This window comes from Balaenoptera acutorostrata, chromosome 12, assembly GCF_949987535.1.
Source record: "Balaenoptera acutorostrata chromosome 12, mBalAcu1.1, whole genome shotgun sequence".
Taxonomy (NCBI): domain Eukaryota; kingdom Metazoa; phylum Chordata; class Mammalia; order Artiodactyla; family Balaenopteridae; genus Balaenoptera; species Balaenoptera acutorostrata.
In genome coordinates this window covers 9,436,874-9,463,227 of record NC_080075.1, presented here as the reverse complement: position 1 = coordinate 9,463,227, position 26,354 = coordinate 9,436,874, and the positions used below count along the sequence as shown (strand labels likewise).

General features: G+C 37.5%; 1 protein-coding gene across 7 annotated transcripts in view; it reads right to left on the bottom strand.

The window, feature by feature from the left end:
- Positions 1–26,354, bottom strand: part of TMEM131 (transmembrane protein 131) — a 190,893-nt gene that overhangs the window by 63,530 nt on the left and 101,009 nt on the right. For all 7 annotated transcript variants that reach the window (XM_057557969.1, XM_057557971.1, XM_057557972.1 and 4 more), the window contains exons 6-11: positions 14,270–14,386; positions 11,708–11,830; positions 9,163–9,243; positions 5,367–5,517; positions 5,212–5,268; positions 4,216–4,277 (exon numbers count right to left, since the gene is read on the bottom strand). In XM_057557969.1, coding sequence (XP_057413952.1) covers positions 4,216–4,277; positions 5,212–5,268; positions 5,367–5,517; positions 9,163–9,243; positions 11,708–11,830; positions 14,270–14,386 — 591 coding nt within the window. The remainder of the gene's footprint in view (positions 1–4,215; positions 4,278–5,211; positions 5,269–5,366; positions 5,518–9,162; positions 9,244–11,707; positions 11,831–14,269; positions 14,387–26,354) is intronic.

The following is a 26,354-nucleotide window of genomic DNA, read 5'->3' as shown; positions in this document are numbered from 1 at the left end:
CTTCAGAGACAACTCTATCTAAACCAACTCCCTCCCCGACTTACATGCCATTCTGTTTATTTCTCAATTTACAATTATGCTACATACCTGTTTGTCTGTCTCCCAGCTAAAAAATGAGCTCAGTAAGGACAAAGACCTTGGTTGTCTGATTCCCTTCTGTATTCTCAGTACTTAGCACAGAAGCCAGCATATAGTTGATACTTATTAAATATTTACTGAATGAGTGAATGAAGGAATGAGTGAGGAAATGAGATAAAACTACCAAAACAATGGCAGAGTATAGGCTTCGGATGTTAGAAAAAAATACAAACATAGGTAGATACAAATGTAGATCTAAACACATATACGTAAATCAATAGGTTAATAGGAATATTGAATATAAAATGATATATTCATAAAGACTTGATTAATAAGTATCATTATCTTCCTAATATACTTTCATGTAACTTGCACATTTTACAGTCGAATTAAGTCACTTAAAAATAAAAAGGTCTGGGCTTCCCTGGTGGCGCAGTGGTTGAGAATCTGCCTGCCAATGCAGGGGACATGGGTTCGGGCCCTGGTCTGGGAGGATCCCACATGCCGCGGAGCAACTAGGCCCGTGAGCCACAACTACTGAGCCTGCGTGTCTGGAGCCTGTGCTCCTAACAAGAGAGGACGCGATAGTGACAGGCCCGCGCACAGCGATGAAGAGTGGTCCCCGCTTGCCGCAACTAGAGAAAGCCCTTGCACAGAAACGAAGACCCAACACAGCCAAAAATAAATAAATTAATAAAAATAAATAAACAAACAAACAAATAAATAAATAAAAAGGTCTGACTCATTTTCCCTATTTGGAAAACAAGGACCTGTGTACAAGAGAGCTATATCAAACAAGGTAATCCGTGTAAAGAACCTAGATATGTCTAACCCATGGTAAGAACAAAAATGTTCACTTACAATGTATCCTAAAACTCCTTAATAAAAGAGAAGAGGAGGAACATGGGCCTATTTATATTTAATTACCTATCATAAATGAATTACATTTTTTCATTCACATTCTTAGAATTGCTAATTTCATTTTTCTAGAAAATGTTTATTGAAAAAGACATTTGTTTGAGTCCATTTATTGTATGTAAAAAGTTAGACCAGAATGCTTGAGCTAAGTAAAGGCACTTTCCCATCAAGTCTCTAAGCCCTCACATGTGGAGAAGTGACTTCAAGGCCTGAAGTCTGCCCAACAAGCATGAGAGTTCCTCCTCTGTACAAGGCATCCCACAGACTGAAGAAACCAGTAAGAGACAAACAGCATGCAGAACACATGAAAAGTAAAAATTATCCGACATCTCAAACTGAGGCAATGGCAAGTGATCCACCAATAGGCAGGGTCTGCCCTACAGGCAAATGTGCTACTGAATCCCAGGACGTGCGGCCAGACGGTATGCTTCAGGAGTTCTCCTTCATGGAGGTTAGTGCCCTGAGCATGTGGGCAGGAAAGGGCTAGGAAGGGAGTTGTATGCACATCATCACGTATGCGGTAACTGTGCTTCATGCTGCCAACTGGGCTCAAGAAGAAATCCAGGACCAAGAAGTTCAAAGAACATAAGTAGGTTGTAGCCAAAGCAACCTGGACAAATCTAGCAGAAGGAATCACGCTCCATTACAGAGGAAAGTCTGATATACTAAACTAGAAAATTTGAACAAAATGAATCACAATTCTGAGTACAAAGTGAGGTTTTAAAATGTTGTAACAGAGCAGTGATTCTTAGGCCTTTGCGTTTCACTGGTAAAATCTAAAATGTGTGTGTGTGTGTGTGTGTGTGTGTGTGTGTGTGTGTGTGAGGAAGTCTAACAGAGGTTTTCTAACTTTTTATTTTGCAAATGTGAGGATGTTGGTGGCAGGGAAGGAGAAATTCCTACTATCTACTACCTTTATTCATAAAACAAAGGGTATTTTAGTATCAAATCAAAAAAAAAAAAAAAGAGGAAATTAACAAAACCAAAAGTTGGTCCTTTGAAAGGGTCAACCGAATTGACAAGCCTTTAGCTAGACTGACCAAAAATTTGTTTTTAATATAGAGACGACTCTAATTGCTAAAATCAACAATTAAAGATGGGCCATTACTACCTACCTCACAGGAAAAAAAAAAAAAAGTATTATAAGGGAACACTGTGAACAATGGTATGCCAACAAATTAGATAATTTAGATGAAATGAAAAAATTCCTAGGAAGACATAAGTTACTGAAACTGGTTCAAGAAGAAAAAGAAAATCTGAACAGGCCTGTAGCAAGTAAAGAGATTGAATTAATAATTTTAAAACTTCCCACAAAGAATAATCCAGGCCCAGATGACTTTATTGGTGAATTCTACCAAACATTTAAAGAAGAATTAACACCAATCCTTCAAAAACTCTCCCCAAAAACAGAAGAGGAAAGAACACTTCCCCACTTATTCTATTAAAAAAACAAAAACAAAAACAACCCTCCCCCAACTATCTACTACCTTTAATAATAAAACAACAAACATTTTAATGTCAAAGAAACAACGACATTATCTCAGAATAGTCCTTATCCAGAAAGGGTGTTTACAACTTTATGTTAATTATGTTAACACACTCATATTTTTATAAATATTTATATTGCTCTTATTTTGCTCATTTTTCTATGGACTTGTGAAAATTTCAATACAGATTAAAGAGCCAAAAACAATCACTAACCCCTCAATATAGCAGTAACAGTCAGCATTAAGTGTTTTTTTTTTTTTTTTTTTTTAAGAAAAATATAGTATCAGGGTGGCTAGGTCAAAGGAGCTGTTCCTTGTCATCTGTGGAAGGGTGCCAGGCCCTTGAAGACTTCACTGAGGAGCAGGGGCATGAACCCCAGCAGACTCAGGCACCTTCAGAGCAGGTCCCTCTCAGTTGGCCTAACACTGGAGTGCTAGGAACCTCAGGTTGGGGTAGTTTCAGCTCCACTGCAGATTGGGGGAAGTTCTTTACCATAGGGGTCCCCATCCCCCAGGTCGCAGACCGGCAGTAGTCTGCGGCCTGTTAGGAACTGGGTCGCACAGCAGGAGATGAGCGGTGGGCAAGCGAAGCTTCATCTGCCGCTCCCCATCGCCCGCATTACTGCCTGAACCATCCCGCACCATCCCCCCACACCCACCCTGGTCCGTGGAAAAACTGTCTTCCACGAAACCGGTCCCTGGTGCCAAAAAGTTTGGGGACCGCTGCTTTACCAGACTCCATTCCCCTAGCCCACCCCCAATTCTCCCACCTAGCAGGAAGAAATACTAGGTCATACGGCAGGACACTGCTTAGACTATGACTCTACTAGTGAGCAAGGTCTACCCAGATTTTGCTTTAGCTCACAACCTCACCTCCTGGTGAGGTTCCCAAGTTACAAAGAGAATAAGGGAAGAGGAAAGCAGTATATTTTTATTATAACCTGTGCTGATGTCAGAAAACCTAAATTCAGAGAACTCTGATAAAATGAAATAGATCAGATGGGCTTTGAGACTTAACAGACCGTTGCCCATCCCTGTCCAAACCCAGAGTTTACCACCAACTGGTGGAATAGAGACCAAAGAGAAGACAGTATACAAACCCCAAGTGATGGGAGAGATGGTCATCCCAGGTAACCACATTTTAATGCACAGTGACCTTGCTCACCATCTCATGACACTCCAATTCCACTACGAGGCATCAAAGTCACCTGTTCTGCGAGTATGTGTGAGGGGGAGAGAGGACCCTAGTTTACAGTGTGCTGTCAAGGGTAACTACGGCCGCTGCGGGTTAGAAGGGGTACCAGAGACAAATGTTAACAGCACTCAACCACTACCTACCATATTTCTTTGCTTCCTTATTTCTCTTTCCAACTCATCTGAATCTTTTCTTCTCTCTTTTTACTTAATCGTACCTTAAGTCTAACAACCCGTTTTTCTTTGCACATGGCACGTAGATCCTAGGATTTATCAGACTCTACAGGCCTAAACAGGAACCTCATGAACTCTGGTTCACACTTAGCTTGGAGAAGATTGTCCACATGCCCTTCTCATCCTGAAAATCTGGTGATTAGAGAGGCAGAACAGGTTTCTTGTATGACACTTTGAACCAAAGTGTCACCAGGTCACCACAAGACAGAATTCCTTTAGAGCAAGAGTTTAATCATTTTAAACTTTGTCATAAGTTTAAAAACAAAGAATATATAAATTAGGAAAAAAAAAAGTAAAAACTTACTGTTATTGGTACATCTTTTGTTCCTGAATTTAATAAATGAAGATTTAAAACTTTTGGTAGATCTGTTAAAATTGAGGAAAAGAAAATATTTCTTAAAATGGTATGCTTTATAGCAAGTTAGAATCTTTTTCTCAGATATCAGACGGAATATATTTTAGAATGTGAACTAGAATAACAATCACACTTATAAAAAGAATGTGACAATCACATTCCTAGACAGGAATTGCCTTACTCTTAAGGACAGTGAGTACTATAGGAAGTGACCCCTCCTAAACAATCAGACCAAACAACAAAACAAAACAAAATTTTTCAGTGAAATTGACATTATCACTAATCTTTTAGTTTTCCTGCAAAGCATAATGAAGCAATTCAGTAAAGTACAATATAAAATTATTATATTAAAACCAAATCTAATTTTCAAAAATGGGTCTTCAATCCTAAACAACTAAAGTTTAAATTCCATATGGCCCACAGGAATCCCATATTACAGGTACTCTTACTTTTCTCTTAATAAATCCTTTTTTGGTTATTTTCAATTTTAGAATTTGAATTCTTTCTCTGACCATTAGGGACCAATTTCTAACATTATGTTATTATAATGCAATTGAATAATCCATATCTAAACAAAAATCCAGAAGTAAATCTTTTTACTTCCTTTATTTTACTATTAAAAGAAAAGATTCAGCATAACTAAATAGGTGAGAAACTGGATTAAGAAACTAAGAAACTACTTGATGCCTCAATCTTCCATTTAGAAGACTTAAGTTATCCATGACATTGCTTTCCCATCTTGTAAGCAGTGGTATCCCTCAGAGGAATGGGGTATAAATCACTAAGGGCTCTGAGTTCCCAAAAGTAGATTTCTACAAGATCATGTAACCCACTGAGAAATAACTTTCAAAGCTGAATTAATTACAAAGGAGTTAAAGTAGAGCCATCAGCAATGAATACAGAGATTTTTTAAAAGACCTATAAAGACACTGTCTCTTTTTTTACCTTGTGTTCGCAGTGTACCAAAATCTAACATTTCAGTTGAGGAATAAATTCCAGGAGCTTGGAAAAAAGAAAAGAAAACAATTATATTTCACTTCGCCAGAGTAGGATGTACTGAAACTAAAACAAACTTGCAGCTCCTTTAGTCATCCACTCACCTGTGGTAACTTCCACCTCAACTGGAAGAATGATAAACTCCGTGCTGTCTGAAGCATTAGTCTTTATTCTTATGAAAGCTGTGTGATTATCTGCTTCTCTAGACGAAAAACTGGCTCTCATCACTCCCTTGGTTTCATAAGGAGGAATTTCCTGACAAGTTAACAGACCATAATGTAGCAAAACCACCATAGTTTACTGAATAAGATGACATCACCTGAAAGATGCATTATTATTTTATATACTTACTAAGAAAAAAACATATTGCCAATTAAACAAATATATTCATTCCACTGATTATAACACACAGTCCAATTTTGGAGGATGTTAAATGATGAAAACACACATATCTTAAAACTAATGAAGTATGGTATGTAAAACTGAGCAAAATGAAAGAAATAAAGTCATATGAAAACAAATTGTCAGCGGCAAAATCATCATTAAGAGGTAGAGTTAATCTATAAAAATCAATTATTCTTTGATGTAATTCAGTCCTGAAATTCTCTAAACAACAGAAACATCACCATCAAAGGGAAATTGCTTTTCCAGAAGTTTACAGGATTCTCTTTTTTTTTTTTTAACAGATCTTTACTGGAGTATAACTGCTTCACAATACTGTGTTAGTTTCTGTTGTACAACAAAGTGAATCAGCCATATGCATACATATATCCCCATATCCCCTCCCTCTTGAGCCTCCCTCCCACCCTCCCTATCCTACCTCTCTAGGTCACTGCAAAAAGGATTCTCCCTTTTCTTTTAAATTTATTTTTTATTTTTTTAAACCAAATTCTTTTAATTGATGGACTTCCTGATACATCTCTGTAATACTTTTTTCCCTACACTTTTTAGCAGCATACTCATTAACTGTCTCTTCATATGACAATAGTTTCAGAATATACTTTTTTTTTACCTAAATGTTTTATTTATTTATTTATTTTAACATCTTTATTGGAGTACAATTGTTTTACAATGGGGTGTTAGTTTCTGCTTTATAACAAAGTGAATCAGCTATACATGTACATATATCCCCATATCTCCTCCCTCTTGCGTCTCCCTCCCACCCTCCCTATCCACCCCTCTAGGTGGTCACAAAGCATCGAGCTGATCTCCCTGTGCTATGCAGCTGCTTCCCACTAGCTATCTATTTTACATTTGGTAGTGTATATATGTCCATGCCACTCTCTCACTTCGTCCCAGCTTACCCTTTCCCCTCCCCGTATCCTCAAGTCCATTCTCTACGTCTGCGTCTTTATTCCTGTCCTGCTCCTAGGTTCTTCAGAACCTTTTTTTTTTTTTAGATTCCATATATATGTGTTAGCATACGGTATTTGTTTTTCTCTTTCTGACTTACTTCACTCTGTCTGACAGACTCTAGGTCCACCCACCTCACTACAAATAACTCAATTTCGTTTCTTTTTATGGCTGAGTAATATTCCATTGTATATATGTGCCACATCCTCTTTATCCATTCATGTGTTGATGTACACTTAGGCTGCTTCCATGTCCTGGCTATTGTAAATAGAGCTGCAGTGAACATTGTGGTACATGACTCTTTTTGAATTATGGTTTTCTCAGGGTATATGCCCAGGAGTGGGATTGCTGGGTCCGTATGGTAGTTCTAGTTTTAGTTTTTTAAGGAACCTCCATACTGTTCTCCATAGTGGCTGTATCAATTTACATTCCCACCAACAGTGCAAGAGGGTTCCCTTTTCTCCACACCCTCTCCAGCATTTATTGTTTGTAGATTTTTTGATGATGGCCATTCTGACTGGTGTGAGGTGATACCTCATTGTAGTTTTGATTTGCATTGCTCTAATGATAAGTGATGTTGAGCATCCTTTCATGTGTTTGTTGGCAATCTGTATATCTTCTTTGGAGAAATGTCTATTTAGGTCTTCTGCCCATTTAGGATTCTCTTTAAATGATAACAAAGAGAGCGTAGACTCTGCTCTCCTTTCATTTAAAACCTAACAAAACAAAGCTTCCCAAGCAAATCCACAGTTCACCAACCGCGTTCAGTAAGGCTCTGAGCATGTAAGATAACATAACTTTTTAGGCTCGTAAAAAGAGAACACTTACGTATACACTAGAAGGAAGACTCATTGGAAAAAAAAATTTTTTTTGAGGTATAATTCTTTTCCTGGTTTTTGAATAATCTGGCTCCCTTGGGACCACCAGAGTTTTTCTGCACACACCTTTTGCCCTATTTTAGGAAATCCTCGTGGTTTAGAATTTACTGGTCTTCACTTGCCTCTACTCTCTTAACTTTTTAGTCTCAAAGTAGGAAAGAGGTGACTGGAACCCTCCTGGGGCCACTAGAGATAGACCATCCACTTCCCCATCTTTAGGAGCTGGGGTTTTCTCATGTACACTGACATGGGCTGGGGGTGAGGTCAAGGCCAACTGACTTTTTCTCACTCTAGATTTGTAGGAATAAGTCACTATATCTTTTCTCGTAGCTGCTAGGAGTATTGAAACAATCTGCCATGTCTGCTACCATTCATTACAGTTCTTAACTAATTAGAAATCTGAATTTTTTTACGTTTATTTATTAGAATCCAGTTATATTTCATAGTAAATTCTCAGTTCTTCTATCTAGAATTATAAAACAAATTTAATTGCTTATAGTTAATTCTATGAAGCACTGTTTTATACACTATTTCTCCCAAAAGCTTTTCAAACAATATCATAATTTCAAGGTATATCATTTTTGTGAAAGGATATAAAAAGACCATCCACTATGTATTTCTACCTGCTAGAGTGTTCTACATCTTAGAAGTTAACCTAGTCACTGACAAATTGGTTTCTAAATGTTCAAGTCAATATCTTAAAAATGTCCCCTCCACATCCCTTCCTTGGCTGAGACTGGTCAGATGACAGAATCTAGAGGCTGTGTGTGTTTAACAGAGCAATTAACAAAGAAACTTTGATGTTCAGAACCTATTCATAGTGGTCAGGTCCATGTGTCTTCAATTACGAATGAGCAGCGATTTTAGTGACCTCGGTACAAGAACTGCATTTTCTATGACTTTCCCTTCTTTGATTAAAGCTGGGTAGGCAACATTAAAAAAAATAAAAACAACCCTCCTATGGCAGGAACCTTTGTAAATAAGGTAGTTACTATGTATTCATTAATCTGTTAATATTTGCTAGTATTCTCCAAGAAAAAGTGGTTCTCTAACCATGGACACAGAATACTGTCAAATGTTAAATAGCATTAAATGTGGCTATAGACCGCCTAAAAATTTAAAGTTTCTAAGTTATCACGAGGGCCTGACTATGTTCTCTCTGCAAATGGCATCTCCTCCATCAATAGTAAGTCTGCATGTTCAGTGCTTTACCTTAAAAAATGTAGCAGGTCCTTCCCATGGCTTCTTCTTTTTTTTTTTTTCTTCAATATTAGTGTAAAGCATATTATAAATGATTAGATTCAGAGACAACTTTACCAATATTATTCTGAGAAAGAATAGTTAAAACCTCTTTCTTGCCACACAGTGGCTTAAAGCTTACACCAATTTTTGTTCACTGCTCTTTCCAAAAAATTACTATTCTATTTCTGTCTCTCCAATTTTCAAGTATATTTGATATAAATTTATTTATTTTTTAAAATTAATTTTTACTGGAGTACAGTTGCTTTACAATGTTGTGTTAGTTTGATATAACTTTAATATTAAGACAATAATTACGGAAAAGTCACCCGTATTTCTTCGGGTGATGAGTTAAGTATTTTCTGGTGTATTTAAGAGAGTAACTGGTCTCATGTGAGCTCACAAGAGAGAAGAACACATCAGCACTCACCCACAGTTTCCTGGTGCCTCCCTGCTGACCTGTCGGAAGCTCGAGGTGAAGATCTCCTCCGCTAGAGTACATTTCTACAACCTGTGACAAAGGAGCACATGATGGTTAAGTCAAAATCATGTTTTCGATGGAAGTGATTTGCTGTTATACAGAAACGTTTGACACCCTAATTGTTCATCAGAAAAAATTTAAAGACGTTTACAGATATAAATGTGGGATAAGTGTGGTGTCACATCACCAGAGGCAGTGCTCATATGGGTAAGCAATGGTGGTATATTTAATTAAAACAAGGTAACTTTGAAATACTGAACTCGGAAATAGTGTAGCTGTTTCAGAGACTGGATTTTAGGAAATCCAACTGTAGGACATTTATTTCTATTTTTTCCTAAGGAAACAGTTTATGGAAAGTATCATATTTTAGAAATACAAAATTTGCAGTTCTTATAGTAACACAAATGCTTCTTTATTCACATATTTATAACAAGATCTAGCAGCAGATCTAATAACTACTGTAATTGTGACATAGTGAAGAGCATATCATTCTTCAGCATATGCAACAATATCAGTGCAGTATGAAAATATCTGAAGTCTTCTGTAGCAAAATCACAGCTACTATTAATATATCTCTGTGGCTTGTACCTACACCCATGATTTTTTCTTTTAAGTATTATTTATTTATTTGGCCATGCCGGGTCTTAGTTGCGGCAGGCGGGGTCTTCATCGCTGCGTGCGGGATCTTTGTTGCGGCATGTGGGATCTAGTTCCCTGATGAGGAATTGAACCCGGGCCCCCTGCATTGGGAGTGCGGAGTCTTAACCACTGGACCACCAGAGAAGTCCCAACCCATTCATGTACAATAAACTATACATTTTAAAAAAAATTATTTATTTATTTATCTATCTATCTATCTTTGGCTGCATTGGGTCTTTGTTGCTGCGCACAGGCTTTCTCTAGTTGCAGCGAGCGGGGGCTACTCTTCGCTGTGGTGCGTGGGCTTCTCATTGCGGTGGCTTCTCTTGTTGCAGAGTACGGGCTCTAGGTGCGCGGGCTTCAGTAGTTGCAGCACGTGGGCTCCGCAGTTGTGGCTCACGGGCTCTAGAGCACAGGCTCAGTAGTTGTGGCGCCCGGCCTTAGTTCCTCCGCAGCATGTGGGATCTTCCCGGACCAGGGCTCGAACCCGTGTCCCCTGCATTGGCAGGCAGGTTCTTAATCACTGCGCCACTAGGGAAGCTCTAAACTACACATTTTTAAAGTGTACAACTTGATGAATTCTGACATGTATACAGGCATGAAGCTACCACTACAATTACGATATTAAATAAATCCTTTCCCTCCCAGAGTTTCCTCATGACCTTTGCAATCCACCTGTCGCCCTCTGCCCTCTCCCATCCCCAGGCAGCCACTGAGCTGCTCTTGGCCACTCTAAATTAGTCTGTAGTGTCTAGAGTTTTATATAAATGGAATCATACAGTATGTACTCTTGTGTCTGGCTGCTTTTATTCAGTGTAATTATCTTGAGATCTACCATGTTGTTTTATGTACTAATAGTTCATTTCTTTTTGATTTTATGGATATGCCACAATTTTTGATCCATTTACTTGTTGATGGACATTTGGGGTGTTTCCAGTTTTTGGTCACTACAGATGTTTGGGCACAACGCTGTTATGAACACCATGTTGTATAAGTCTTTGGGGTTTCATGTGCTTTCCTTTCTCTTGGGTAAATACCAAGGAATAGAAGGGTTATATGGCAGGAGACTTTTCTTTAAAGGCAGGTAACCCTATCTCTTAAAAATAAAGAATATATTTAATTAAATGCAAATTTGGGGTGAAGTATGAGAATGGGTAGAAAACCTTTACTTGTTTTATCACAAAAGTCCTCCAGGAGTACACAACGCAGACAACAAAACTAGAAGCTACAGTGGCAGCAAATGTCACACGGCTGGAATTTTAATTTTAGGAAATATTTGAAGGAGCGACGCCAGTCACGCCCAGTGTCTTAGAGACAAAGCACGAGTGAGGAGGGATTTCAAATGTGAAAATAATTACTACTAAAACACTGGGTAAGGTATGGAGTTGGATTTTTTAAAATAAAAAAATAAGTTGGCTTTTAATCAATGGTTCTATATTACCCTTTCCTTGGATTTTAATTTCTAGGCTGCCATCACCAAAAACTTATTATTATTAGAAATAAATACGAATAGTGGTTTTAAAAATTTATACTGGGCCAGAAGGAGCTGAAGGCAAGAAAAGCAGTGGCCTTGTATAGATGAAAACTCTTCTTAAATTACATGTAGAGGTGCTTAAAACTAACACCAGAAACAACCACAGTCATTTTAAAAATGGTTCCAAAAATTCGATAACTGGACTGATATAACCCCAAATTCAGACTACAAGCTGCAATAAAAGAATCTCTCTCTTTAGTACTATTATTCAGTACCACGTTATTTTAAATAGTCTTGAAAACTATAACAAACTGAGATTTCACATTAAGCATTAATTTCCACTAAAGTTAAACACATTCAAAATCACCACCATAAACTCACCTGTAAAGGCTCACTGTGAGGATTGTGTATGTTTATTATAGGTGAGAAACTGCTATTCACAGGGACTCTGGCCCCAAGGAATGGCCTCAATCGGTATGGATTTGGAACTCCAATACCAAATACCTGATTCCAAGGAGGAAAAAAGACGCAATTTTAGTTGCTTTTATAGTTTTATAACATTTTTATAGTTATAACTGATTGCTCTAGGGAAAACTGGTGAGGTCAACTTATGGAAAAAATCTTAACTCCCTTTAAAAGGAACACACGTAGTTTCTATACTTGTTTGGCTACCTATTTGATATACATCAAATTCTTGATATACATCAAGAATATATATATATTCTTTTATATATATATATAAAAATGCACATATATATACATTTGGAATGATTTCTATATTAGAAATGAAAATGATAGTAGTCCTTCACGAAGTCATGGGATAGACAAAAGGAGGAAACAGGGAATTAAAAGATTTCCCTGTTCCAACCATCAGAAGATGGATGTAGGGCCCAGACAATCTCTTAAATACCAAGCACAGTCCCAGGTCATTCCTCCATAGGAATGTGGGTTGACCAAACAGGGTGAGCCAGTCATTCAAATGACAAATATTTATTAAGTGCCTATGATGTGCTAGGTACGACCACAGGCACTGCTGAACAATTCAACAGTGAACGAGACAGATAATGTGCCTGCTCTTATGAAACTCACATCCTAGTATTAGGGACAGACTAGATAACGATAAAAAGGTTTAGAAAAATGGGTAATGTGATACAGAGTAACTGGTTGGAGTGAGGGTGGGAATATTCTTTAAGAGAGGGTGGACGGGGAGATGACGTGAACTGACGTCACCTGATAGATGAGAACAAGCCAACAGTGAAGTGTATTCCGCAAGGGCAAGTACACAGGCAAAGGGCAGGAGGCAGGAAAGGGTGTGGCTTGTTTGAAGACAAAGAATAAGATGAGAACCATGGTCAAATGGGATGAGGTGGGAGAGCTACACGGGAGTCAGATCCTTAGAGCCTTGTTGGCCTTGGTCAGAAGCTTTCACTTTGCTCTGAGAGCAATGGGAAAACATAAGGATTTACGTGAGGCGCTGACTGGATCTGATTTATGCTCAGAGAAGATCATTCTGGCTACAGAGGGAACAATGCACTGTGGGAGGGGCTGTGGAGGAGAGGAAGGGCAGTCAGGAGGTTCCTGTGTCGTCATCCAGGGAGAGGTGGGGACGGCCTGGGAGAGAGCCGTGGGGGTGAAGAGGAGAGAGGTAGACAGACTCGAGGTACATTTAGGAGAAAGACGTGGTGAAAGACTAGATGCGAAGAGGTGAAGACACCTGGCACTGAGGCTCACCTTGAGAACAACCTGATCATGACCCTCAGGTCACCCGTGGGCCACAAACACCTAGGTCAGTTGGGGGCACCACTGTAGGGCACAGGTCTTCATATTCTCATGGTGGTCTTTTCATTTACTCAACAAGTATATGCCAAGTGCTCTGTACAGCACGTCACAGTTACTCATCTATACTGGCTTCAAAAGTATATACTGCCTATCAAACGACCAATAAGGACTTGTTCACCATAAATAAGCATCGATTCTTGACTAAAATGGAATGTTTATTCTGACACTAATTTCCAAAATACATGAAGTGTCCTGGGTAGTGGAGAAAAAATGTTCAAAAACAAAAGCATATAAACTGTAAAGTTAAGACACTAGCCAAGTAAGAATTTAAACAATTGAGTTCCATGGGCAGTATAGCTCAGTGGTTAAGAGGATGGTCTTTGTAGTTATAAAGACATGAGTTTGAATCCCTGCTCAATAACTTGAGCATAATTATTTAACCTTTCTAAACTTCACCTTCCTCATCTAAAAAAGTGAGAATAACAGTATCTGTAATGCAGGCAGAAGTGCATGTAAAGTGTGTAGCACAGTGTCAAATAAGTAATTATTCTTAGTAATCTTGATATATAAAAACCTTGATTCACAAAACATTCACTTTCTTTAATAACCCAAACAATGATTGCACATAGAAAAGAGTTTATCAAAAATTTTAAACAATATAATTACCAAAGAAAAGCAGGCACATAAGTTTTGATCCTGAAACTATTATCACTTTGTAAGCGTGCAAAAAGTAAAAAAAAAAACAAAAAACCTAGTCACTGTGAAAATATTTTTAACTGTTCTTTTGCCAACCAATCTTACAGTAATACTTTAGCTGTAGCTTTAAGAGCATTTGTTCACAGTGTGATTTGAACAGGGATATTCACAAACACAGTTGTAAGTATAAAAATGCTCAGTATTATATAACAACCTAAATGGGAAAAGAATTTGAAAGAGGATACACGTATATGTATAACTGAGCCACTTTGCTGTACACCTGAAACTATTACAACACTGTTAATCAACTATAATATAAAATTAAAAGTTAAAAAAAATTCTCTGAATCTAAACTCCTACATTTTCCCTTATCCCCTGAATTTTTGAAGAGTTCCCAAAAGGTTGTCACATGACAGGTTGAAGATGATAACTGTATTTTATAAATAAAGTTTTCATTCTGATTCTTACCTGGTAAGTGAATACCCCATGATTAGATGTATTAATAAATAAAGTATTTTCTACATTTCCTACTACTCTTGCAAGAAAAACTACATCAAATGATGTATTTCCTCCTGGAAGAATTTTCTGAAAAAGAAAAGCAATAAATAAAGTTAAATTAGTAACCAAAAAATCAGATCATGGTGACCACAGTTAGATAGCTAAAGTTCTCGGGACTTCCCTGGTGGTCCAGTGGTTAAGAATCCTCCTGCCAATGCAGGGGACGCGGGTTCAATCCCTGGTCGGGGAACTAAGATCGCACATGCTGCGGGGCAACTAAGCCCACGCACCGCAACTACTGGGCCTGTGTGCTCTAGAGCCTGTGTGCCACAACTAGAGAGAAGCCCACGTGCTGCAACAAAGAGCCTGTGTGCCTCAACGAAAGATCCCGCGTGCTGCAACTAAGACCCGACGCAGCCAAAAAAAAAAAAAAAAAGATAGCTAAAGTCCTCTAAAACATCTTAGAATCATTTGCATAAACTAGCCTTTTCCTCCTAAAGGTTTAAGTTTTAAATTAGCCAAACTATTTTGCAATGGGAAAAAAAAGATGACTTCATATTGGATGTCACATATCTTTGTCAATCATGATTCTAAAACCCAGTACAACAGATGTTTCCCTTGGATTCTGTTCATTCAACAATAACTAGGCTGGAATGAAGTACCTAATTACAGGCTCTTCCAACATCAGACGATCAAGGAGGAGCTGAGCTGAAGCCGAGCTTCTCATACATATGTTCTACTCTACTACTGAGCAGCCACTTGTACTATTCGAATAAACAAATAAGCCCAGCCTCAACCCCTTGACCTCTGTCGTACATTCACACAAGGAACAAAATGTGCCAGCAACTTACATTAAAAAAGGGAGCGGTGATAATACATGCAGGAACTCCTTCCTGTTACCTTGTGCAGAGACTGAGAATGTCACGGTGGTTAGCAAATTAAAATCTTATTACAACAAAACAATAGGGTTGCTTCATGAAGTTTGAGAGACTGCAAACGCAGTTCTGCCTGCAATGAAGCCTTAAAATGCATTTTAATATGTAAAGTCATTAACTTCTCTCATTCTGCCTCTGTGGCTAGAACTCTAAAATGCTCCCCAAATTATTGCTTAAAATATATGGCACTGAGATGTCTGTCTTCACCTTTGGATGTAGAAAGCTGGGAATTTCTCCTGCATTATCAATAACAAAAAGAATAATCTGCAAAATCGTAACTTTTCTTGAACGCATCACAGTTTGTGTATCAACTAGCCCCAAATTTAAGGAAAGACATGCACCTTCGAGAAGAGATGGAATGTGAGTACCAGCTCACCCACGACAGAGAATGGGAAGAAGATGAGGCTAATGTACAAGACGGTAAAATGAATTCGGCTAAAATTTTTACACACTGCTAAATGCCCAGTGTGGGCTACAGAACTCTGGTGCATAGAATCCCCAGAAGCTATAAATGCCAGATGGAGGTCACACTTGAGCCAAAAAATCAGTAATAGGCTACTGGTAAACAACACACTTCTAAATAACCCCCACTGGTCAAATAAGTAGTCACAAAGGAAATTATAAAATATTCTGAATCAATTGGAAATGAAAACACAACATATCAAAATTTAAAGCAATACTCTTTTTTTTTTAAAATAGATCTTTATTGGAGTATAATGGCTTCACAATACTGTGTTAGTTTCTGTTGTACAACAAAGTGAATCAGCCATATGCATACATATATCCCCATATCTCCTCCGTCTTGAGCCTCCCTCCCACCCTCCCTATCCCACCTCTCCAGGTCATCACAAAGCATGGAGCTGATCTCCCTGTGCTATGCTGCTATAAAGCAATACTTGGAAGGAAAATTACAGTACTACACGCTTATCTTGAAAAGAAATGTCTCAAATCAATAATCTATGTTTCCACCTTGAGAAACTAGAGAAAGAGTAAATTAAACCCAAAATAAGGAAAAGGAAGAATATTAGACAAGAGCTTAAAATAATGAAATAGAAAATGGAAAAACAGTGAAAAATCAGTAAAACCAAAACGGTCCATAAAACTGATAAAACCCTACACAGAATGACCAAGAGTAAAAAGGAGGAAGATGAAAATATAAGAAACTGAAATGTGGACATCATAATACAACCTTTACACATACAAAGGATGACAAAGGAATATTACAAACAACTCTATGCCCATAAATTTAATAACTAGAAGAAATAGACACATTCTTTGAAAAACAATCTGCTAAAGCTCATTTGAAAAATTGCCAGAACAGTCTTACAACCATTAAAAAAAATTTAATTTGTAGTTAAAAAACCTTCCCACAAGGAAAAGCCCAAGCCCAGATGGTTTCACTGGTAGAATGGTAGAGTTCTATACCAACCATTAAATAACACCTATCTACATAAACTTTCAGCATACAGAAGAGAACACTTCCCACTTCATTTTATGAGTCTAGTATTACCTTTATACCAAGACCAGACAACGATTTGACAAGAAAACTACAAGCCAACATCCCTCATGAATGTAGACATGCAATCATTTACAAAGTATTGGCAAACTGAATCCAGCCAACATATAAAAAAGATAACACATCATGATCAAGTGGTTTTTATCATGACAATGAAATTCTAGCTCAACATTCAAAAATCAAACCAAAGTAATTGATATTATCAACATACTAAAGAAGAAAAATCCTTTTAGTAGGTGCATAAAATAATTTGACAAAATTCAGCATCCATTCATGATTAAAAATCTCAGTAAATTAGGTCAATAGAAGAGAACTTCCTCAACCATATAAAGAGCATCTACAAAAGACCCAGAGATACCAGATTTAATGATGAATGACTGAATGCTACCCTCCCCCTACCCCCAATGTGGAACAAGGCAAGGATGTCTTCTCTCATGACGGCTATTCAACACTGTATTGGAAGTACTTGCCAGTACGAGACAAGAAAAATAAATAGAAAGCACATACATTAGAAAGGAAGAAAGGTCTGTTTTTATTCACAGACAACATGGCTGCCTATATAAAAAATCCCAAAAATAACCTTCAAAAATGCCCATAAGAGATAATGAGTTTAATGAAGTTGCAGGAATCAAGGTCAATATATAATAATCAATTGTATTTCCCTATCTTAGCAATAAACACTGGAATTCTAATTTTTAAAAAAGTATCATTTACAATAACACACACAAAAAAATATAAATCTAATAATGTGCAAGTTCTGTGACCGGAAAATGACAAAGCATTGCTTAAAGTAGTAAAAGAAGACTTAAAAAAATGGAGAGGTGTACTGTGTTCATGGATCAGAAGATAATATTGTTCAGATGTTAATTCTCCCCCAATTGATTTATGTATCCAGCGTAACTGCAATAAAAGTTTCAGCCTAAGGAGAAACTAAATGCAACTAAATACAATGTGAAATAAGATCCTAGAACAGAAAAAGTACATTGATAGAAAACTGTTAAAATTCATGTAAGTTTTTAGTTAACAGTACTTTACCAATGTTAATTTCCTGGTTTTGATAATTATACTATGATTATACAATATAAGAAGTTAGCATTAGGAGAAACTGGGTGAGGAATACAAGATTATCTGTACTTATTTATATGTTTAAGATTAATTGAAAAAAATGTTAAAAAAAATCTTAGCAAGGGGTTTTAAAAAAGAAATTGACAAGCTGATTCTAAAATTCAGATGGCAAGAAAAGGGAATAAGAAGAGCAAAACCATTTTAAAAAAGGAAAACAAAGCTGAAGGGTTCACACTGCAATTCCAGGAACTACTAAACAGCTCCTGTAATCAAGGCAGTGTGGTATTGGTGAAAGGGTTGACATATTAGATATCTATTAGATACATATTAGAACGTAATGGGAAGTCCAAAAAAACAGACCCACATATTCAATGTCAATTGACTTTGACAAAATGCAGCGGTATTTCAGTGAGAAAGGATAGTCTTTTTAACCAACAGTACAGTAACGACTGTATATCCATATGCAAAACAAAACAAAATAACTCTTGATCTATATCTCACGCCATAAACAAACATTAACTCAAAAAGGATCACAGACCTAAATGTAAAATCTGAAACTATTAAACTTCTGGAATAGAAATTGGAGAAAATCTTTGTGACTTCAGTTCAGGCAAATAGTTCTTAGCTACAAGTCTAAAAGCATAACCCATAAAAGAAAAATTTGATAAGCTGGACTTCGTGGAAATTAAAAACTTCTGTTCTTTGAAAGATTTTATAAAGAGGATGAAAAGACGTGCTACAGACTAGAAGAAAAGATCTGCAAATCACATATGTGATAAGGAACCTTATTGTACTCCTTGGAATTATTTAGTGAAGTTTTAAAGGAAATAAGTTGATTTGCAGCATTACATTTAGTAGTTATGTGCTTCTTTGAGAATGCCAGATGTGGCTGTCTTCAGTCTATTACATGGACAAACATACATTAGTACAAAGATTTCTTTGAAAACAGATTTCAGTATTTGTTGAAAGCTGTTGAAAGCATTATATCCTGGGAGAAAAAAGAGCCTGGATACGTGAGTACAGGTTCTCTTTGATAGTTCCCAATATCCAATCAGCTCTTTATAACTTAAAGACTGGGATACTTTAAGAAGATGCTGAGACACACAGAACAAATCTTTTCTTTTCTTTTCTTTTTTTTTTAATAACAGGGAAAATCTACTTCCAAATGACAATTAACAATGTAACAAAAGAGTGATGAAACAGAACAATAAACTCAGGCTCAGGAATGTAATCTTCCCATAAGAATTCATCAGATTTGCTACAATTCATCATTTTGTTCCCTCTGGTACGACAAACTTCCTAAATAAAATAAATTTAGTTTGATTAAAAAAAAAAGAAAACAGTAGGAAAAAGTAACGAAGATGACGACACAAGGCGTGCTAACTTTAGTTTTAAATTATCTGCAGCAAAGTCTCACGTATTTGTACCATAGATCAGAGTCCCTGGCCTTTTGCTCCCCTGGTGATCTCACCCGGGTCCATGGATTCACATCTTTACTTCTATTTTGAGTCTAGTCCTTTCCCTCATACACCAGACTTCAATTGCCTACTTGGCACCCCCAGCTGGACGTCTAGGAGACATGCCAAATCTAACACGTCCAAAACTGAACTACTGACCACACTCCCGAAACCTACTCCACCCTCAGCCTTTTCCATCTCAGCTGATGGCAACTCCGTCCTCCTAGCTGCTCAGGACAAAAACTCTGGAGTCCATCTTGACTATTCCTTCTGTTAATCCCACCTCAGAAAATCCTATTTCTATCTTGAAAATATATCCCAAATGCAGCCTTCTTCACTTCTTCACTCTGCTCAGAGTAATGCTGCCCTGAAGTCCTGCAACAGCCAAGGTAACTAGTGTCCCCGATTCTCCCCTTACCCTTCTTCAGTCTATTTCTGATAAACAGTGATCCTTATAAAACATAAGCTATCATTCATTCCTCTGCTCAAAATCTGTGATGGCCTCCCATTTCAATCAGGATAAGAGCCCAAATCCTTATCACAGCTTCTAAGACCCTTCACAGTCTGTCCCTTCCCACCCCCTTTACTTCTCCTCTCACCCTTGCTCACTCTGGTCTAGCTACACTGTCCCCTTTGCACACCAGTCATGTTTCCACACTGGAGACCTTACTGCTTGAACCCTCTGTCTGGAATGTTCTTCTTCCATATATTCCATTTCCCTCCCTATAGTCTTCTCCCTTACCTCCGTCAAGTCTGTTCAAATGTCACCCTCTGAATGAAGCCTACTCTGACCATCCTATTTAAAACTGGAGGAGTGACGTCAGCATCATGGTGGTGTAAGACATTCCTCCTTTTTGTCCTCCTTTTAAAACAACGGGTTAGATATCCATCTACAAACAGAAGTGCCTCTGTGGGACTTGTGGAATCCAGCTCCATATGCCTGAGGATCTGGAAGCTGTCTTGCCCACCTGTGCATCTGGAAACAGGTGGACAGACTTCTGTACAGGCCGTGGGACAAATGAACCTGCCCCAACCCCTTTCACTGCAGCTGGAAAAAAACCTGGAGAGTGCTGACCTGGGCAGATAGTGATGGACAAAGATAATTTGCATAAGTCTACCTTTCCCAAGGAGATATTCCAGCATGCCATTGGAAGGGAAAAAAAAAAAAAGAGTTTGGTTGCAGTGGAGATAGTAAGAGGAATTTTCCCAGGGCCAACTCCCCCACCCATGCTAAGGCAACACTGCATGGGATGGTGACCTCTCCTGGGCGGGGATGAGGGGGTGGGGGGAGGAGAGCAGTGAGTGAGTGCCCAACTCCTCCGGCTGTGCAGGACAATCCTGTTTCTCTCCACTAGCACCCAGAGTACTGAGGTGGGACTTCCATAACTGGGGGAGGTAGGAGATCAGGAAAGAGGCAGATAAAAATATCAAAGGGCATTAAAGGTAGGCAGTTCCTGCTGACTGTGCTCAGGACTTCAGCAGGAAGTTCATCCAGGAGTCTCTGGAGTATCTCACTGGAGGATCTCCCCACTAGGTCTGTAGGCCCCCCCCCACTGCCCCAAGAGCTAAATCCACACCTCCCCCAACTCTGCAGACGGCTCCTTGTGTGCACTCCCAAGTGAACAAGAGCAAGTCTGGTACATGGACTGCTATCAGAAAAACATACCAGGACGCATGGGCAAGGGAGAAAGCACAAACTTGAGCTATAGCACCACCACCTTCTGAAAAACCGTAGACATATAACAGCACCAATGAACAGTACACCCCATTTGAAGGCAACTAGTAAAGATTTCAGGAGGTGACTGCTACTTCAAATGTAAAAGCAGCGACACAAAATTGTAAGAAATGTGAAAAATCAAAGAAACATGTCATCACTAAAAGAACAGTAATTCAACAAGTGAGCTCAAAGTTACAGAATTTTGTGGTCTAGGTGATAAAAGATTCAAAATAGCTGTTTTGAAGAAACTCAACAAGCTACAAGAAAACTCAGAAAGATAATCCAACAAAATCTCAAAAACATACATGATCAGGCTTCCATGGTGGCGCAGTGGTTAAGAATCCGCCTGCCAATGCAGGGGACATGGGTTCGAGCCCTGGTCTGGGAAGATCCCACATGCCGTGGAGCAGCTAAGCCTGTGCACCACAACTACTGAGCCTGTGCTCTAGAGCCCATGAGCCACAACTACTGAGCCCACGTGCCACAACTACTGAAGCCTGCGCGTCTAGAGCCCATGCTCCGCAACGAGAGAAGCCACCGCAATGAGAAGCCGCGCACGGCAATGAAGAGTAGCCCCTGCTCGCCGCAACTAGAGAAAGCCCACAAGCAGCAACGAAGACCCAATGCAGCCAAAAACAAATAAATAAAATAAGTAAATTAAAAAAAATACATGATCAAAATGAGATATTTACCAAAGAAAAAGAAATCACAAAAAAGAACCAAACAAATTCTGGAGCTAAAGATTTCAATGAATGAAATGAAAAATGCAATGGAGAGCATCTGCAGTAGGTTAGATAAAATGGAAAATAGAATAAGTGAGCTAGAGGGCAGGAATTTTGAAATAACATAGCACAGAACAAAGAAAAAAAGAATGAAAGAGAGTGAAGAAAGCCTATGTGATCTATGGAGTTCCATCAAAAAATATTAGAATAATCAGAGCTCCAGAAGGAGAAGAGAGGGGAAAGGGGGCAGAAAATTTATTTAAAGAAATAATAGCTGAGCACTTCCCAAACCTGGGGAGAGACTTAGACATCCAAGTTCACGAAGCTAACAGATTACCCTATTATCTAAATGCAGAAAGCCTTTCTCCAAGATGTATTATAATGAACGTGTCAAAAATCAAAGATAAAGAGAGAATCCTAAAAGCAGTCAGGGAAAAAAAGATTGTAACCTACAAAGAAAACACATTAGGCAATCAGCAATTTCTCAGCAGAGACCCTACTGGCAAGAAGACAGTGGAATGACAAATCAAAGTGTTGAAAAAAACCTGCCAGCCAAAAATACTCTATTCAGCAAAGTTATACTTCAGATATGAAGGAGAAATACTTTTCCAGACAAACAAAAACTGAGGGATTTCATCACCCCTACACCTGCCTTGCAAGAAATGCTGAAAAGAGTTCTTCAAGCTGAAATCAAAAGATGCTAATCAGCAACATGAAAACATACAAAAGTATACAACACTCTAGTAAAGGTAAATGTACAATCAGACACAGAAAACTTAATTCTGTAATAGGATGGTGTGTTAACCACTTAACTACAGTATAAGGTTTAAGGAGAAGATTATTAAAAATAATTACAGTGACTATAATTTGTTAATGAATACACAATATAAAAAGAGGTAAATAATGACACCAAAACACATTAAAGGGAGGGAGTAAAAGGGTAAAACTTTTGCATGACATCAAAATTAAGTTGCTATCGATATAAAATGGACCGTTTTATCTAAAGATATTTTATGTAAGCCTCATGGTACCAAAAAGCAAAAACCTAGAGTAGATTCACAGAAGGTAAAGAAAGGGGAAACAGAATATAACACCGTGGAAAATCACCAATTTACAAAGGCAGGCAGAAACAGAGGGGAAAGGAAACAATGGAAATATAAAACAAACAGAAAGCCATTAATGAGATGGCACTGGGAAGTCCTTACATATCAATAATTACTCTAATGTAAATGGATTGAATTCACCAATCAAAGGCATAGAGAGGCTGGATGGATAAGAAAAACAAGACCCAACTATATGTTGCCTCCAAGACTCACTTCAGATTTAAGGAAACACATAGGCTCAAAGTGAAGGGATAGAAAAAGAAATTCAGGACTTCCCTGCTGGCACAGTGGTTAAGAATCCGCCTGCCAATGCAGGGGACACAGGTTTGAGCCCTGGTCCAGGAAGATCCCACATGCCGGGGAGCAACTAAGCCCGTGTGCCACAACTACTGAGCCTGCACTCTAGAGCTCGCGAGCCACAACTACTGAGCCCTCGTGCCACAACTATTGAAGCCCACATGCCTAGAGCCCATGCTCTGCAACAAGAGAAGCCACCGCAATGAGGAGCCCGTGCATGGCAACAAAGAGCAGCCCCCGCTCGCCAAAACTAGAGAAAGCCCGTGCACAGCAATGAAGACCCAACACAGCCAAATAAATAATTAAGAAAAAAAAGAAATTCAATGCAAGTGGAAACCAAAGGAAAATGGAGTTAGCTATACTTATATTAGACAAAATAGACTTTAAGTAAAAAATGGTAACAAGAGACAAAAAGGTCATTATATAATAATAAAGGGGTCAATTCATCAAGAAGATGTAATAATTATAAATATATATGCACTAACATTGGAGAACCTAAATATATTAACAAATATCAACAGGTTTGAAGGGAGAAATAGACAAGAATACAATAATAGTAGGGGACTTTGATATCCCACTTTCAGCAATGGATAGATCATCCAGACAGAACATCAACAAGGAAACACTGGACTTGAACCATACATTAGACCAAATAGACCTAACAGACATTTATAGGTCATTCCATCCTACAGCAGCAAATACATATTCTTCTCAAGTGCACATAGAGAAGAATAAGTTTGAAATCATATCAAGTATTTTTCTCAGACCACAGTGGTATTAAACTAGAAATCAACAAGAAGAAAGCTGGAAAATCTACAATTATGTGGCAATTAAACAACATTCTCTTGAACAACCAATGGGTCAAAGAAGAAATCAAAAGAGAAATAAAAAATAACATTGAACAAATGAAAATGGAAACAAAACATACCAAAATCTACGGAATGATGCAAAAGCAATTCTGAAAAGGATAAACTTAGTTTATAGTAATAAATGCATATTTTAAGAAAACAGAAGGATCTCAAATAAACATTCTAACTTCACACCTCAAAGAACTAGAAAAAGAACAAATTAAGCCCAAAGTTTGCAGGACAGAAATAATGAAGATCAAAATGGAAATAAAATGTAACAGAGGCCAGAAAAACAATAGAAAAAAAAAATCAACAAAACTAAGAACCGGTTTTTCAAAAAGATAAACAAAATTGACAGATCAAGAGCCATACTAACCAAGAAAAAAGAAGACTCAAATAAATAAAATCAGAAATGAAAGAGAAGACATACTACAGAAATACACATGATCATAAGATACCAGTATGAGCAATTCTATGCCAACAAGCTGGATAACCTAGAAGAAATGGATTAATTCCTAGAAACACACAACATACCAAGACTGAATCAGGAAGAAATAGAAAATCTCAATAGATCAATAATGAGTAAGGAGATTGACTCAGTAATCAAAAACCTCCCAAAACAGAAAACTCCAGGACCAGATGGCTTCACTTATGAATTCTATCAAATACTTAAGGAAGAATTAATGTCAATCTTTCTCAAACTCTTCCAAAAAGTAAGAGAAGGGAACACTTCCAAACTCATTTTATGAGGTCAGCATTACCTTGATACCAAAGCCAGACAAGGACACTACAAGAAAACTATATATCCCTGATGAATACAGATGCAAAAGTTCTCAAAAACTATTAGCAAAGTGAATTCAGCAACACAATAAAAAAGGATTTGACGAAATACAGCATCTTTTCATGATAAAAACCCTCAACTGATTGGGTATAGATGGAGCACACCTCAACATAATAAAGACCATATACAAACACACAAAGCTACCATCACACTCAATGATAAAAATTTGAAAGCTTTCCTTTAAAATCAGAAACAAGACAAGGGTGGCCACTCTCACCACTCTTATTCGACATAGTACTGGAAGGTCTAAGTTAAAGCAATTAAGGCAAGACAAAGAAATAAAAGGCATCAGAAGTGGAAAGGAAAAGTTGTCATTATTTGCAGGTGATATGACCTTATATATAGAAAATCCTGAAGACTTAACCAAAAAACTGTTGGAACTAATCAAAAAATTCTGTAAAGTTATAGGATATAAAATCAACACACAGAAACCAGTTGTGTTGCTATACACTAACAATGAAACATCTGAAAAATAAAAAAAAAAAGATTCTACTCACAATAGCATCAAAAACAATAAAATACTTAGTAATAAATTTATCCAAAGAGGTGAAAGATCCTGTATAATGAAAACTGTTAAGACCCTGATAAAAGAAATTGAAAAAGACAAATGGAAAGATATCCTTTATTCATGGCTCAGAAGAATTATATTTTTAAAATATCCATACTAAGCAAACCCATCTACAGATTCAATGCAATCAATGCAAAATCCCAATGACATTTTTAACAGAGATAAAACAAACCTAAAATGTGTATAGAAACACAAAACAATCGTAAGAACAACAAAACTGGAGGCAGCAAACTTCCTGCTTTCGAACCATACTATAAAGCTACAGAAATTAAAACGGTATGGTCCTGGCATAAAAATAAAACATGTAGACCAGTGGAACAAATAGACAGCCTAGAAATAAACCTCTGCATATATGGTTATCTAATATTTGACATGGGAGCCAAGAACACTCAATAAGGAAAGGCTGTCCTGCTATATCACTGCTACTGCTATATCACATTTGTTCAATTCCCATTAACATGTATGGATATCAGAAATAGAACAAAAAATGTCCAGGTCTCTACATATAATTAAAAAATAATCATTAATATTCATTAATGACTTTCAACCTATGAGAAGAGATTGTTTACTATATTAAGCATACTAAAATAAATGGGTAAAAACATTTTCATTTTAGCCATAGGTTGAAACAACGTTTATCCTAATTAATCTTTAGTTTACCTGAAAAGGTAATCAAACAAAAGTCTCTACAGAATCAAGGAAAAAATACTTTTTGTTTGCTCACCAATGTCTATAAGGCACCCATTTCCACAATTCTACGGTAATTAAAATTTGACTATTACAGAGTATTAAAAAAATCTGTATTTTTTGTCACAAGCCATACATTACATATTTTATGGCCAATATGCAGTATAGCCATGAAGATGAATAGGCCTAAACTGCAGTCTTAATATTATGTAATTTTAATTATACTTAGACAATTATAGTCAACAGATAATTATAAACCACAATTATTAGGAGTTATATATAGAAAAACAAATTGTCAC